Here is a 14467-nt window from a genome sequence, read left to right as displayed (position 1 = left end):
GACTAGGTCCGCAGTGTGACGTTTGCTTGATTTTCATGACCATGGGAATGCTGGGGGGCAGCCTGAGATTCTCCTCTTGTCTTATGGCCAAGTCGTTGCTAGATTCTGTGGCACAAAGAATACAAAAATACTGTTTCTCGTACAGCACGAATAATTGGCTATGGCTAACAACAATTACAGAGGTCAGCAGACATGGTTTTCTCTCCCACTTTGTGTGCCGGTTGCTATGGTAAGCAGGAAGCACAACGCAGGCATTTTCCTAAAGGGAAATTAAAGTCATGAAGGAGGTAGGAAAGGGAGTCAAGCCCTGAATTCAGCTGCTGAGTAGGAAAAAAAGTATTTCATTTAACCTAATGATTCATCTGGGTTTTAGGGAGAACAAAGAGCAGGCTGAACTGCAGGTATGCCCACTGAGGCTACAACCACAAGAACCCTTCTCTTTTTTTTTTCCCCAGAGTAGAATAACAGACAGATACTAATAATATTCATTTCCATGCTACAGCTCAGAGATTAACTCAGTGAGGGCACTGCAAGAATCCAGAGCACCAGGAAACTTAAATCATAATTTTTTAAAGTTCTTGCTTGTCCTTTACAAATCAACAGAAGTGCATACACAATGTACCAAAGGCTTCATAATAACTTCTAATGATCCAGCTTGGCTTCCCCTCTGCAAGCATTGGGATCCCAGAGTATTTCTGTACTCTGTTCTGCGTTGCTCTGCGTTATCACAGGCAAGGCAGAATTCTGCAGGAGATGTGCTAAATGGGAGGACATGGTTGTGCATCACCGAAATTTCAGCCTGGAAGAACTAAAAATGGTAAGAAAAAAGATGAACTTTACTCTTGGAAATTTTAAAGCATTTCAGATAATGGTAATTCTACAGAAGTCTCCAAGCCCTCACTTCATTTTCAGAGCTGCAGAGCAGCTGCAACCCTCATAACCTCTAATGAGAAAAGTGTGTGATCAGGCCCTAACCTTTATCCCCATAGTCAAAACCTAGACAAACAGAGCTTAGAGCCCTGGCCACTCGCACAACAAAAGAAGGGCTCAAACTCGCATGTCAGAGGAAGACAAATGCATTTGCACTGCATTCATAAACCAAATCCAGGAAAAAGAAAATGTTTCAAAACATCACTAGGGCACAGGTCTGTTTTTATAAAAACTCCAGTTTAATCTCATGGCTGAGACCTGGCAAAACACCTTTTTTTGGTGGCTGTTGGTTTGGGTTGTTTTTTTTTTTTAAAGCAATAAGGCGCAAAGGCAGGCAAGTCCACACAGAGAGCAAAATTAACAAAAATACAATCCATCAGAGCTAGCAGGAGAAATAATCACAAACCAGGGCCAGTGGGATGGGGACAGTCCTCTTCACAGTGTCTGACTTCCAGCCCTTCCCTTGACCTGGCAGCAAATAGTATGTCAAAGGGGACCAGTGCCTGCAAGAACAAGATCTAAGGTCTGGGCTGCTGCATGGAGCCCTCAGGAAGCACTTGCCTCCTGCCATCCCTCCTTTCCAGGGCTGTTAAAGTCCTCTTCCACCTCCAGTTGAAACTCAGTGGCAAGCTTTCCATTCCTTGCTTGGAGCAGAATTAGGTATCACCAAGCCTTTACACTGATTAGGAGCAAGCAAAAGCTAAACCAAATTGGGAACAGCTACAGCTCCTCCCCACCCCTAAAGATATTTTTTTTCCTAGAGATGGAGAGAAGCAGAAGGGACAACTGGAAACCTGGGCGTGCCTGAAAGGTAATATATGCTCCAGTAGCTTGTTTGCATTTTCAAGGACTGGGGAGAAGCTTGTGGTGGAAAGCTAAATCAGTCCTTGCTCTCCGGTCTCCCCTGATCTTCATGCCTCCTCTCCCAGGACATGATCCAGCTCAGGAAGGCAGATTCAGGCCTTCTGCCCACCACAGATTAGCCAGAACTTATTAGCTTCTCCTCTGTGGGCAAAAAGCCAATTGATCTTACATCCTTGGTGCTACAAATGTTGCAGCAGAAAACAGTTCCATGCATCAGCCCAAGTTTCACAGATGTGCAGGATTCTATTTAGGCAATTCCTTCATTTTAATTACATTTCCTTTTTAATATATTCATATAGAATGATCTTTTATATATATATATATATATAAATTTAACACAATATTCACCACTACAGGCATTTCAGAATTCATAAAGAAAGAAAAAAGACTTTGATTGCACCATTTGAACTCTGGATGAGGGAAAATGTTGCAGGGCTTTATGGATGCTCTCTAGTACAGACCTAAGTTCCTCTGAAGCTCTAAAGGTGAAAAAAGAAGTGCTCCAGTCTTTCTGAAGTGATAGCATGGGATGGACAACCCAGAGGAATTTATAAGGTAAAATACAATCCTCGTTTCTGTTTACTCTCCCACCAATAAGGCAGCTCCCACATGAGCTGACATTATCCATGTCCTTCCTTTCCATCAGAGGATTCCCATCTTTGCCAGCCCAACCATTTCACTCTGAGCTACGCTTAACAGAAGCCACACAAACCCCCTGACTACATGGGAAGGATAAGTGAACTCGAGTCACTTGTCTCCCATCGGTCAAAGCCCACAAGCAGCACATGCTGGTGATACCGTATCATGACTGAGACTGGGGCCATCTGCAAACTTGGGAATGGCCTTTATACTCTTCACAGTCTCAGGAGAATTGAAATGTACTGCGGGGTCCCTGAAATGACCCTCGCAGAGCTGCAAATGATGTGACAGTCTGTTTAGGAAGGTCCTTTCCATAGTGCCAAGAACAACCAAGTTATCTGTCCTATATACAAAACTTCAAATTCTGGGCCAGACCCATCTCCCATCAATTTGATCTATCCTTCTCCATAATGCTTCACAGAAAAAAAAAATAAACAAACACCCAAAAAAGCAAAAAAACCAAAATCCTTTCTTAAAGTCTCTAGTGTTGGGGGGTTGTGCTGGAGGGCAGGAGTTTGGTACCCACTGTACCACCGCAAAACCGTGAACTTCAGAAGAGCTTCCAGTCTCAGGTTCAATTTGTTACTGTGCGGTGGCAGAGGATGACTTAAGGGCTCTGAAGCAAAGATGACATCTGGTCTGACCCTGAAGCTGACCTCAGGGATGGCTTAGTAAATTTGGATCTCAGGAAGGTCCAACCACACAGTCAGCACCATTCGATGGGAGATAGTTTCTGTCTTCTGGCTCCGTCCAACTGTCAAGCTCTGGTCCTTGAAGCTGACTGCAACTATCAGTATCAACACGGATCCATCATCAAGCACTAAAAACTCTGCAGAAGTCTGAGTCAGGAGTTGAGAATGGTGACACCTGTGCAGTGGTGCACCTTGCAACTAAGCAAGTACTCTCAGCTCTGCAGGATCTGGGGCTTTATCTCAGTGCTCTTGATACAAGCCCACTTGTGACCATAGAGCTATAGTGATGTGCCTGCATTAATCCCGCTTGGCTAGGCTCTTAAAAGTTTGATACATCAGCTGAAGGCTGGAGATTAAAATGTAGATAGAGATGGGATCGAGCTACACAATAGAGATGCCATTACAGAACCTCTGCTTAATTAAAATCCAAGACCTGGATCTGAGTTCAAATTCTGAAACACTCTTAAAAAGTATAGTCTGGATACAGATTTTAGTTGAGGCTGATCTTTAATATTAAGTAAAGATTTCTAATAATTTTCTCTTGCAGGAGTTTCACCACTTATGCCAAAAGCGCTATTACTTACTGGAACGCTGTTAAGAGTTGAGACAGTGTATTATATACAAATTGCCAGACCTCATTTCTTGTTCATAGATCAGCTTATATGAGAATAAGGAGGGGGAAAAAAAAGAAAAAAAAAAAAAGAATGGTTTTAAGGTGCCAAGGTTTCATCACATTTTCTTCTTCTTTTGATACATTACTTCGTGAGCTTCACTGGCTCCTTTCCAGATGCCTTGGCAGTCAAAACTTCTAGGAACTGCGAGAATATAAATCCCTGTCCAAAGTAAACTATTTTGTTGATGCCAAAAAAACCTGGGCATCATTTCCACAACTTTTACTTTCTCCAAAGCCTTACCACAATACCTCGTATCGCACCTTCCCAAGTCATTTGCCATTAACCTAGCCATGGTGGTGAAAAGCTTTCCCATGAGGCAGTAAAAAAGGGCATTTGGGTGCCATGTAAATGCAGCACAGAGCTGTGCTAACTCTGAGGAGCATGGAGGACTGGCAATCCCCTAGTTTTAATGGGAGGCTGCACAGGCATCTTATGGTCTGGGAGGAGGATAATACAATTGTCATGAAGCTGCATGTGCTGGACCTGCCGTCCACGGTTTGCCCAGGTAAAGCATAGGCTGACATCTGTGAGAGAACGTGGACCCGAACAAGAACTCCAGGCTCTCACCTGGCTTAATATTCTCCCTTAACAAAACTGACAGCACTGACTTAGTTCTCTGCTCTGTTCCCTCTTATATGACATTACGCGCAAATGAGGAGTACGGTGGGGAGGTTCAAAGATTGCAACTGGTGACAGGGAAAAGCCCTCTTTTTTTTTTCATGCTCCCTTTGGATATGGCAGGAGAAGATATATTCCTTGCATTTGTGGACCCAGAACTTCTCAAAAGTACTCTGGCATCTCTCCCCTGTAGCAATCAAAGTGTGCAGAGAAAGCACCGTACAGGCTCTGGGCCCTCCAGCCGCAATGACACTAATTAAGTGACACATTCAGTACAGACCAGGAGCTCATGGATTGAGTTTGCTAACAATTTGAAAATGCCAGCACTTCAGAAAAAAACCCTAAACATACACCCGTTGGGAAATCCTGACTGACACTCATTGTGGTGGCTATGCACTTTCTACCAGATGCTCAGTTACTGCTCAAACTCTAGCCCATAATACCCATCCGAGGGCCTACAAACTCAGACATCTCCATGAATGATGGCCCCTGCAAGCACCATTACAGGGACAATCTCAGTGCTGGCAGCAACACCTGTGTTCCAGTCTCCTCCATAGTCACTGGTGACACTTAAATTGCAGAGACAGCACGGGCTGTACCTGACTTTGCAATCACGCACGGTCACATACCAGGCAATAGATGAGCCTGCGGTGAATGTAGAGTTAGAAGCTTTATGAAGGAAGCTTTAATTCTATTCCCACGGCAGCTGTTGCTTATATGAAGGTGTATTTGCCTGTAACAATAACGGCCCTTCAGGAGAGAGTTTAATTCACTTCAAATCCCCCTCTCAGGATATTGTTCATGATCTGTTCTGCAGTCCCACAAATCACCCTCTTTACCATACTCTTAATCAATCTGAAAGCACTGAGGGCCGGGAAGGTGACAACCAGCCATGCTCTCAAAGAAACAGCGTAAGATCTCAAGGAGAGGAAGTTTAAAGGAAGAAGAAGCACCTGGGGACATGCCACACAGTGGCAATGAAAGACCAAGGGTCAAGGATATGTCAGTCAGGGTGCAAGAGGGCAATAGCCCAAGGACATGCAGATCAGAAGATCCTCTTGCTTTTCGCTGCTGTTGGCAGTGTGGAGCACAGCTGGAGATAGTTGCAGAGGTGTCATCTGGCTTTAAGCAACGATGAAAATAGTTGATACTGGCCTTTGTTACGACCGTATTTTTGCTTTCACTGATACCAGCCTGAGAAGTCTCTACCGCTGGACAGCCAGCTGCTCACTAAAGACGGATCTTGTCTGCCCAAGGAAGGTGTGGCTGAGCACAACAAAACTCATGAGCAGGACTTGGAAGATTAAAAGAACAACTAGGCGTTTCCTGTCCAGCTACGTTCATTCCAGCCCTTGCACGTGCCGGGAAGAACGCATCTTTGATGCAAGGACAGAGCTGGAGGCAGCGCCTTCAAGGTTGTGTGTTTGTCACTGGAACATGCTTGGGTGTCTCACACGCTGTGTGACTTGCTCAAGCCAGCTTCGCCTTCCTCTTCAGCTATCCCCAGCCTCCTGCACTGTTTATTTACACTGTCTAAATCAGACAACAGGGATGGATAGGCATGGTCCTTCACTGGTGGCTAGGAAACAATGGAAGGAGGTCCCAAACATCTGGACTTACCTCCTCAGCAGATGTTGTGTCCCTGCACCCTGGGCTGCAGTGCTTTGGAACAGTGTTTCCTCCCAGCCCTATTTTCTAATTATACCAAGATTTATTTTTCCATAGGGAGGATGAGACTTTCACAGGGCTTGTTAGACAATAAGTATGAGGAAATGCAAGTTCCCTGGGACTGGCTTACAAAAAAAAGCAGACAGTGAGGGACTAGGCAGGGGTGAGAAAGGGAAGGAAAAGCAAGACAAAAAGACTATGACCCTCCATAGCAAAACGCTTTGCAGGAAACCGTAAAGGATTCGGGTCCATCTTGCACAAAATAGTTATAACAACAGCAAAATGGCAACAGAGTTGGTCTTGGACACTCCCATCCCATCCACCATGGAAAAGGAGTAAGAGAAGCAGTTGCTATTCGATCTGCCTCCCACTTCGTCCATCCAGAATCACAGAGCGCCTCTGGGGCTGGTAAAAGCAGCTGGTAGAGGTCTCCAGTCTCTGGCCATTCTTGGGGATGGTCATTTTGTTCCGCAGCGTCACCCCCTCAGGCGTTGTCCGCGAGGTCTCAGACAGTTCACCGCAAATGGGGCTCGAAGAGGTGGTCTGAGTGGGGCTCCTTATGGGCGATAACAACACCCTGGAGTCTGCTGAAGAGGAGGGGTGGTCCATAATGGGGAAAGGGGGACTGAAGAGGATCAGACTCTGGGGCCTCCCGGGCCTAGATCTATAGGAAGGCTTGGAGAACCCTGACGGCCTCTCCATCTTTGAGGACTGTGGGTTATCTCCAGCTGTCTCCCCCTCAGAGGTGCGCTTTCGGCGCAGAACAGGGGCATCCAGATTGGGGTAATGACTGGACTGAGATGGCTCCAGCGGAGAGCCGAGGCTGCCGTGCCAAGGACAGGCTGAGTCCTTTTGAGCGGGGTCACTGTTTTCTTTCTCTGCTTTGGCTTTCTTCTCTGTCAGTGGGCTCTTGGGGGCCTCCAGGTGGCTCCATGCCACCCGTTGAGTCTGCCTGATGGCCTGCTTGGCTTCTGCTTCCTTCTTCTCGGCCGGCAGAGCCGTGTTCTGAGCCTGCAGCGGCTGGGGGATCTGGGTGTACTGAATCTTGGGTGGTATCACAGGCACCGCTCTAGCCTGGCACATCTTAATCATGAAGGAGGTCCTGACTGCCGACACACTGACAGGGGCAGAGTTACGACGGCCAGTGGTGGCATGGGCCACTGCCAGGTAATCCAAGTCTAGATCCACGTGGGCATTGAAATGAGACCCCCAGGGAACGCCTTTACTGGCAGCAGGGCAAGCAGTCGGCAGGGATGGGACAGAATCACTGCTTTTTACTTCCTTCTGCCCACACAGGAGGTTCCCAGGGGCAGACGGCATGGACAGGCTCTCGAATGTGAAGAAATCTGGGGCTGGAAGGAGTGACTCCAAGTTGAGGGACGATGGCCTAGTCTTCGCTTTGCGAGGTGTTTCTTCACCTTTATTACCCAGCTGTGACTCCGTGGCAGAGCAGAGTGCTTTGGTAACAGTCTCTCCTCCCCCCAGGGCAATGTCCTGAGACATGGGTAACTCCTCCTTCGTGTTCTTTGCCTGTGAAGAACTGCCTGGGCTATTTTGGTATGGTAAAGACAGCTCAACCTTTGAGCTCCAAGGGTTTTCTTTGCTCCCATCCACTTTCTTTTCCTCTGGCTCTGAAAGAGGGATTCTGGAGGGTCCTTCTTTCTCAGCTGGTGCTTCCTCCTTGCTGAGGGGATACCTCAGCTCCTCAGGTTTTGAAGGTTCTTCTGGAGGACGGGTGACGTTTTCATCTCGCTTAGCTTTGCCCAGACTAGGGGGGGAGATGGCTCGTGTTTTGGGCAGCTCACAGGTCACTGGCAGAATGTCACTGCACGGTTGCTGCTGGTCAGTGGCATCTATGAAAGAGAATGGGATAGTCCACAGACTCATCACTGTGTCTTTACTGTCCAGGGAGAGGCTGCGACTGAATCGTGGTCTAAGAGAAAGGCCTGTCTCTGCTTTCTGACTCTGTGGCTGGAACTCCTGTATCACCTTCTCCTGAATATCCTTAAAGGTGGGGGAATGGAGTGGGCTCGTAACCCACTGGTGATCCTCCCATGGCTCCACAAGTTCTAAGCTCTGCACATTATCTGTCCAGGTATCCTCATCATCCTGGTCACCAGCATCATGGGTTCTGCTAACAGCATTGCCCTCCTTCTGCTCCTGGATTCCAGCTCCACTCAGCGCCTTGGAGGAGAATGTGTCCCTTTCATCAGCAGTCATTATCTCAGGCTTCTCCCTCTGAGTCTGGACTCTGGTAAGACCATCCTTTACCCTCTGCAGCTGGCAAGTGCTATCTTTTTCTCTCCCTGACTCCGGACATGCTCCTTTGGAACAAGAAAAATCATCATTTGGGGCAATCTCATTAAATTCTGATTGACTATGAAGCTTCCAGTCCAGGGGAGGAGTGAGAGATTCACTCCTGCTGTCCATCACTGGGTGGTGGTTCTTTGGAGCGGCTGTGCCAGTCGGAATAGTACCCAGTTTGGATAGGGCTGAAGTACAGCTCTGCTGTGCAACCGCATCAGACTGGCAGTTGTGGAGGCTGTCTTGTCGTTCCATGCCGCTGGCACCAAATAAAGGCACCTGAGTTGTTACCTGTGGTGTTTGGCTTGCAGATTTCTGCTCAGACAGTGTTGGGCTCTGTCCTGGGCCAGGGGAAGAACTATCTGTTTGTACTGAAGAAGAGGATTCAGAAATTAGGCCCGTCTTGGGGACAGCTGCTGGCAAGAGCAAGAGCTCCTCTTCAGGTTCGATAATTTTCAGTTCCTGCTGTATCTCTGGCCACAATGGTTCTAGAAGGGCATTTGCAGGGTCTTCCTCAGTCTGAAAAACAAAAGAAACACCATGACCTGGCAGCTCACAACTTACCAGTAAATACACCTTCATTTTCCTCAAACAGCCCTCTTAGAATAGACAGGCTTCTGAGCGAGCACACTCATGGGTACAGAAACACAGACACGCATACTGCTACCAGTTCAGGGAAGGAAATATGTCTATAAACAAGTGAGTTCATGGAGAAGAAGATCCGAGGTGCAGCCAAAATGAGGCCTGGACAGATGTACTGAAAGAGTGAGGTGAATGAGTAGCTGGAATGTCTCAGCCCGTTTCCCAGCCCTTCCCATTCAGGCTCGCTTGGCCTTGCCAGAGAATCTGCATTCCCAAATTGCACACGAACTGGAATGAATAATCTATTCAAGGAGCTATGCCAACAGATCTTTAAATAGCTGCCCAGAGATGAGTATCGCTGTAAGACGCTTGGTGAAAAAGCTCTGCTAGAGATACAGAGGAGGCAAAAATAATAATTAAAAAAAAAATAGTGTGTAGAGAATGGAAGAAAAAAGGACTGTTCAGGCTGTCCAAGAAAAATGGCACAGCAAAAATAGAAGGGGAATTCAGAGACCATGGGTCAAAATGCTCAGACATCTGGACAGTCTCACATCTGGAAAGTCTCAGAGCAGACAGATTGTGCTGACTGCAGTCGTATAGTTACAGGAAAAGAAGACCAAAAGGGGACAGTAGGTAGTTGTGTAAAGGTAAATCACCACATGGCCATGTGGACAGAAGTGAAATCAGTACATGGTCAATTCTTGACCCTGCTTAGCCTAGGTCATAGACTGAATTTTCGTGACTAGGGACACACAATGAAACTTTAAAGAACCTCCCAGTCACCACCATGACATTGTCCCCCATCTTTTTTCTTCTGCCTTCTTCCTTACCACATCTCTTAAGCACGACCCTTCTTCTGTCTTAGCCGTCTCGATCTTCTGCTGGCCACAGCTGCTTTCTGAGGAGACATCTTTTGTCTTGAGCTGTCCTTGCTCTGCCTTGTCTGCAGGGAGTGGCCCCGTATGAACCTCTGAGGCTGGTGTTTGTTCCAAGGTGGGACTCTGCTCCGAGGACTGCCGGGGGCTGCTGGTGTTGCTTGTGCAGCCGCTTTGCCCACATGATGCCTCCTGATTTTCTGCTGCTGGCTGTGGAGTTTCTAAGGACTCGGGTTTCCTGGCTGCTGCTAGCTCCTCAGGGTGAGAGCCTGGATCAGAAAGACAAATGAATGATGTAACTACTTGTGACTGAAAACATGTGCCCTGCTGTTTCAACCCAATGCCAACCAACAATGCTACAGAGCTCCCTCCGGGCACAACAGGACGTTGCTGGGAGGCCACCCACTCCTCAGTCTCATTACTGCCACGAGCACCAACCTGACCTGCTGCCATCAACACCCCACCCTGCTACAGCTTGGTCTCTTTCGGGCCACAAGAGCAAGCTGGAGCAACCTCCACGCCACCAAGCTGCAGGGCATCTCCACATCCCCCTCCTTAACACACTTTTACCTCTGGATGCTGCCGCTGGCAGGGCAGGCGCCGGCTGTTTCTCCTTCCGCTCCGGCGCCTGCTCTGTCCTCGTGTGGGTCCCCAATTCCAGGGCAGAGGGGCTCGTGCTCTCGGCCACCAGAGAAGACAGCTCCTCTAGGCTGGAGAGGGAAAGCTTCTCCTTGGTGGGCACACGGCAGGGAGTGCTGTTGGTGCTGATGACTGCAGATACCCGCAGGGGGACCGAGACGGCGAAAGGCTCTGAGATGTTCAGGGCTTTCCTCTGGTGACGAGGGGAGGCCTCCAAGGGAAAGAGGCTGCTTGGGAAGCCTGACTTGGAGGCTGTTTCGGAGGTGTAGAACATGCGGCCGCCTTTGGGGGAAGTCTGCTCGTTTTCGGCATCTTCTGCTGCCCGGAAGACCTTCAGCTGCTCAGGGGGTGACTTTGCCTGCGGTGTCCGGGGAGGACCTTTCTCCCCACTCAGCTCTGAGCTTCCTTTGGCCCCCATGGCAGATCCTTCCCGCTCCCACTCATTCTCCTTGCTGAGGTCATATGAGCTGCCTGTGCCTCCTGTCCGTATCTTCATCACCGGAACAAAAAACCCTCCAGTAGTCACCGTCCGTTTGAATCTGCTCTTTTCATCCTCCCCTAGAGATGGGAAGATAGAAGGAAGTCAGTGGGAAGCAAAGCACTAGCAAACAACCCTCTTCTGTGAGGACCCCTCCTCAATCCCTCCAGGGATGAGTCCTGTCCTGGTGAACACCCACATTTCCACAGAGAGATGGGAAAAGCACGCGCTGAAGACCTTCCAGGCTCCAGCCCTGGGGCCTCCTTCAAACTGGGCAGGCAGGGCTGGACAGGATGCTCTCCAGTGGAAATCACCGAAGACTTTTATTAGAGGCCCCTCTATCAGATGCAGCCAAGTCTAGGGCTAGCGTGCATTGCCCACAAAGATCACAGCTCCAGGCTTTGTCAGCTTATTGCAAGCACTTTTCACTTATGAATGGGAATTTTGTGCCCAGAATAACCAAGAAGGAAATCGAAGCAATCCCACTGCTAATAAAGATGCAGCTAGGCACAGCGGTAACTCTGATGTGCATACGCCAACATAAAAGACACAGAAAAGGGTTAAAAATGCATGCACACAAAAGCAGGGGCACGTCAGCAGCCATGGCATAAGCATACAAAGATACAGAACACGGTGAGATAGACAAAATACAGACCACTGCATCCGTGCAAGCACGGGGGAAAGCTGAGAATGCAGAGGTGCAATCCTTCACCCTTACAGTACAGGCTATTGATGTCTCACCTTCCACTGGCAGGGAACACAGTGAGTCCATGCTCTTCGCGGGCCGAATAGTTGCTTTTTCTGTGGAAAATGAGTTTTAGAAGCAGGCTTCAGATCCTGTGGCTTTGCAGGTTTCAGCCCATAAAGACCAAAGGCTACATATAGACGGGCATGCCAGGCAGACATCAAAGTTATTTTCCATTTCCAAGCATTCCCCCTCTGTATCCACACCACGCTGCTTATTACTCACAACACTTGTCCACACAGCCGGGGATCTGCTAGCGCTAACAACAGCTTTGCACCTGCTGGACATGTGGAGAGCTATACTTAACCCAGCCAGTCAACACCATTTCCACTGTGAAGCAGTTAAGCATCCCCAAAGCTGTTATGCGCCGCTGCCCTCCCAGATCAAGTCAGGCTATTGGTTGTAGGGACTTTTTAGCTAAACTGACATAAATGCCTTCTCACCTCTCATTCCTGATAGCAAATGTTAGGTTATTTTTACGTTGCACTCCCAGGCTCTTTCGCTGGCACGAGCATACCCTGCCTCCAGCAAGCACTCCGGGAAATTTATGAGGGCAGTAAGCAACCTATTTTCCCGGTCATCCTGGCTGGACTTGCTTGTCCAGAAACAAGCTGCCATTTGTCACCAGACACTCTACAGGTCCGTTCCTGAGAGACTTTGGAATACGTAGCTGTTACTGCTCTGAAAAGGAGAGATGGGGGGCACGTAGCTGGCAAGGAAGACAAGTCATTCTCTGGCAGCCCAAAAAGGGTCCGTGGAGCTGTGGAAAATGTCTGGGAGCAAAGTTTGCTGTTTACAATGTTGCACAAAGTAGGTAAGGCATAAAGTGAGCAGGCTTGTTGGACTTCATTTATTTATATAATTAAGGCTTCTGGGACTGACTTTCACATGAGCATAGGAGAAACTCCACATACTTTTTGCATTTATATGGAGTCCTGGCTACCTTTTACGTTCATATGGTATGATGTCTTGAGCACTGGCTCCGCTTTCGCGGAGGAACAGAATTCAAGCTGTGGAGCTCGCGTTTTATGTGCCTTGCAGACTTGTGTGCATGGACACAGACTGTGTTAAAGCATGTGCTGAGTTTCAACAGCAAGTTCATCTGTTTCCTCACATTAGGCTGTAAGCAGAGAGCACACAAAAATACAACATGGCAGCGCTAAAGCACTGCTTCTCAAAAGCACTGCTTCGGTGCCTAAATCTCTGCACATGGTTGCGCTTTTGTGTGTCCTGCCGGCGAAAATGTACAGGCTCCTGTCACTCGGTACTGTGTTTGGAACAAGGCTCGGCCCCCACGACCACTGGGCTCCAGTCATTCCTGGGCATCCTTGGGTTAGCACTATTTTGGGACAGAGTATTCCTTATCAAACTGAGAAGGTGATCCCATGATCAAAATAGGATGGAGAGCTATTTTGAGGTCTGCCATGGGCACCCTGTGTGAGGCCATCTGTACATGCAAAACATGGGGGAAGGCAGGGGTCCAAGAAGAGCTGGATCCAGCATTTGGCTTCACACTCACTTCTGATCCAAATACAGCCTCTCTTATATGTGGTGGCAGGTAATGTTGCCAACATTAACTATTTTGTTTTAAGTCTTGCAATGTTCAGTAGTGCTCCTCCAAACACCAGCTCCTGGAGTCATGAGATTGTTTTTAAAAAATTGCACCTGCATCTTCTTTTTAAAGAGTAAATTTCTTGACTTGGAGATACTAAAAAATCTAAAACATATAAACCCAAAACACTTCTTTATGAACTCAGGTAAAAAAGGTTATGCTTTCTTTTAAAAATTGTGATTACTTTTAAGTCAACTTCATGATTTTTAGAACTTGAGTCATCATTTCTGAACACTGGGAATTGGCACTGCCATGTGATTTTCTAGGAAGCAGGGTGTTTAAGACATTGCAGCTCAGGAGGGGCTAGAACTTGGGATTACAGCCAGGAGAACAGACAACTTCTCTCTTGTAAATTCTGCAAAAGTAATAGCTTCCCTCGAAGTGCTGAGAGCCAGGAGCCATAGAAACTGCTGGCACCTTGTTTTTCACAAAGACACTGAACACAGTTGGTTCTTTAATGTCCTTTAGTGGAAGGACGGCCTGGAAGGGCAGACATTCTCCCAGTGCCATGTAAGGAACATTAGGAACCAGAGGCTGGCTGGGCTGGAAGAGTGGACTAATCCAAACCTACGTTGCATTTCCTAGTCCCAAGCTTGACAGCTGAGCAACCGGAGCCTGTTTATTTTCCATACCAAAATGGAATATTTACTGTATCTGTCTGGCATATCCTCCTGAAAGGGTGCTTCTCGCCATCACGTGAAAATGAGATGTGCATGAAACCAGGCAATAAACATGAACCCATTAGACTATCTCAAGTCTAATGGTGTTAGTGTCATGTGGATACAGGTTGCCCCATGCTATCAATATCACAAAGGAAAGCTGCAGAGAGAAATACTTAACTGAAAAGCGTGTTCTTACCAGAAAGCTTCTGTGCCCTTACGAAGACACTCCCGTTTCGACTCAGTTTAGACTTTGATTCTGAGCCAGAACGGCCCAAGTTAAATATCGACTTCCATTTTTTGGACTTGGTAGATAATTTCCTCCTGGAAGGCAAAAGGGCTCAGGAGGTTACCAAACCCTAGAGACTTTTGTCTTTTTAAGATCCCACAAAAGCCTCTGAGCTCTCTCTCCTCAACACTGTCCTGCTTTTCTTCTCACACCTCTTTTAATTCTAAGGCATGCAAGGCATAGCTACACAACCAACTCT

At 47.7% G+C, this 14467-nt stretch overlaps 1 protein-coding gene across 1 annotated transcript in view; it reads right to left on the bottom strand.

Moving 5' to 3' along the window:
* Positions 1-1148: 1148 nt before the first annotated feature.
* Positions 1149-14467, bottom strand: part of ARHGAP31 (Rho GTPase activating protein 31) — a 61754-nt gene continuing 48435 nt past the window's right edge. The window contains exons 8-12 of the mRNA XM_030020388.2: positions 14179-14303; positions 11705-11764; positions 10417-11043; positions 9802-10115; positions 1149-8908 (exon numbers count right to left, since the gene is read on the bottom strand). Of these exons, the coding sequence (XP_029876248.1) occupies positions 6437-8908; positions 9802-10115; positions 10417-11043; positions 11705-11764; positions 14179-14303 (3598 nt within the window). The 3' untranslated portion in view covers positions 1149-6436. The remainder of the gene's footprint in view (positions 8909-9801; positions 10116-10416; positions 11044-11704; positions 11765-14178; positions 14304-14467) is intronic.

This window comes from Aquila chrysaetos, chromosome 7, assembly GCF_900496995.4.
Source record: "Aquila chrysaetos chrysaetos chromosome 7, bAquChr1.4, whole genome shotgun sequence".
NCBI classification, from domain to species: Eukaryota; Metazoa; Chordata; class Aves; order Accipitriformes; family Accipitridae; genus Aquila; species Aquila chrysaetos.
This window is presented reverse-complemented; position numbering and strand designations above follow the sequence as displayed.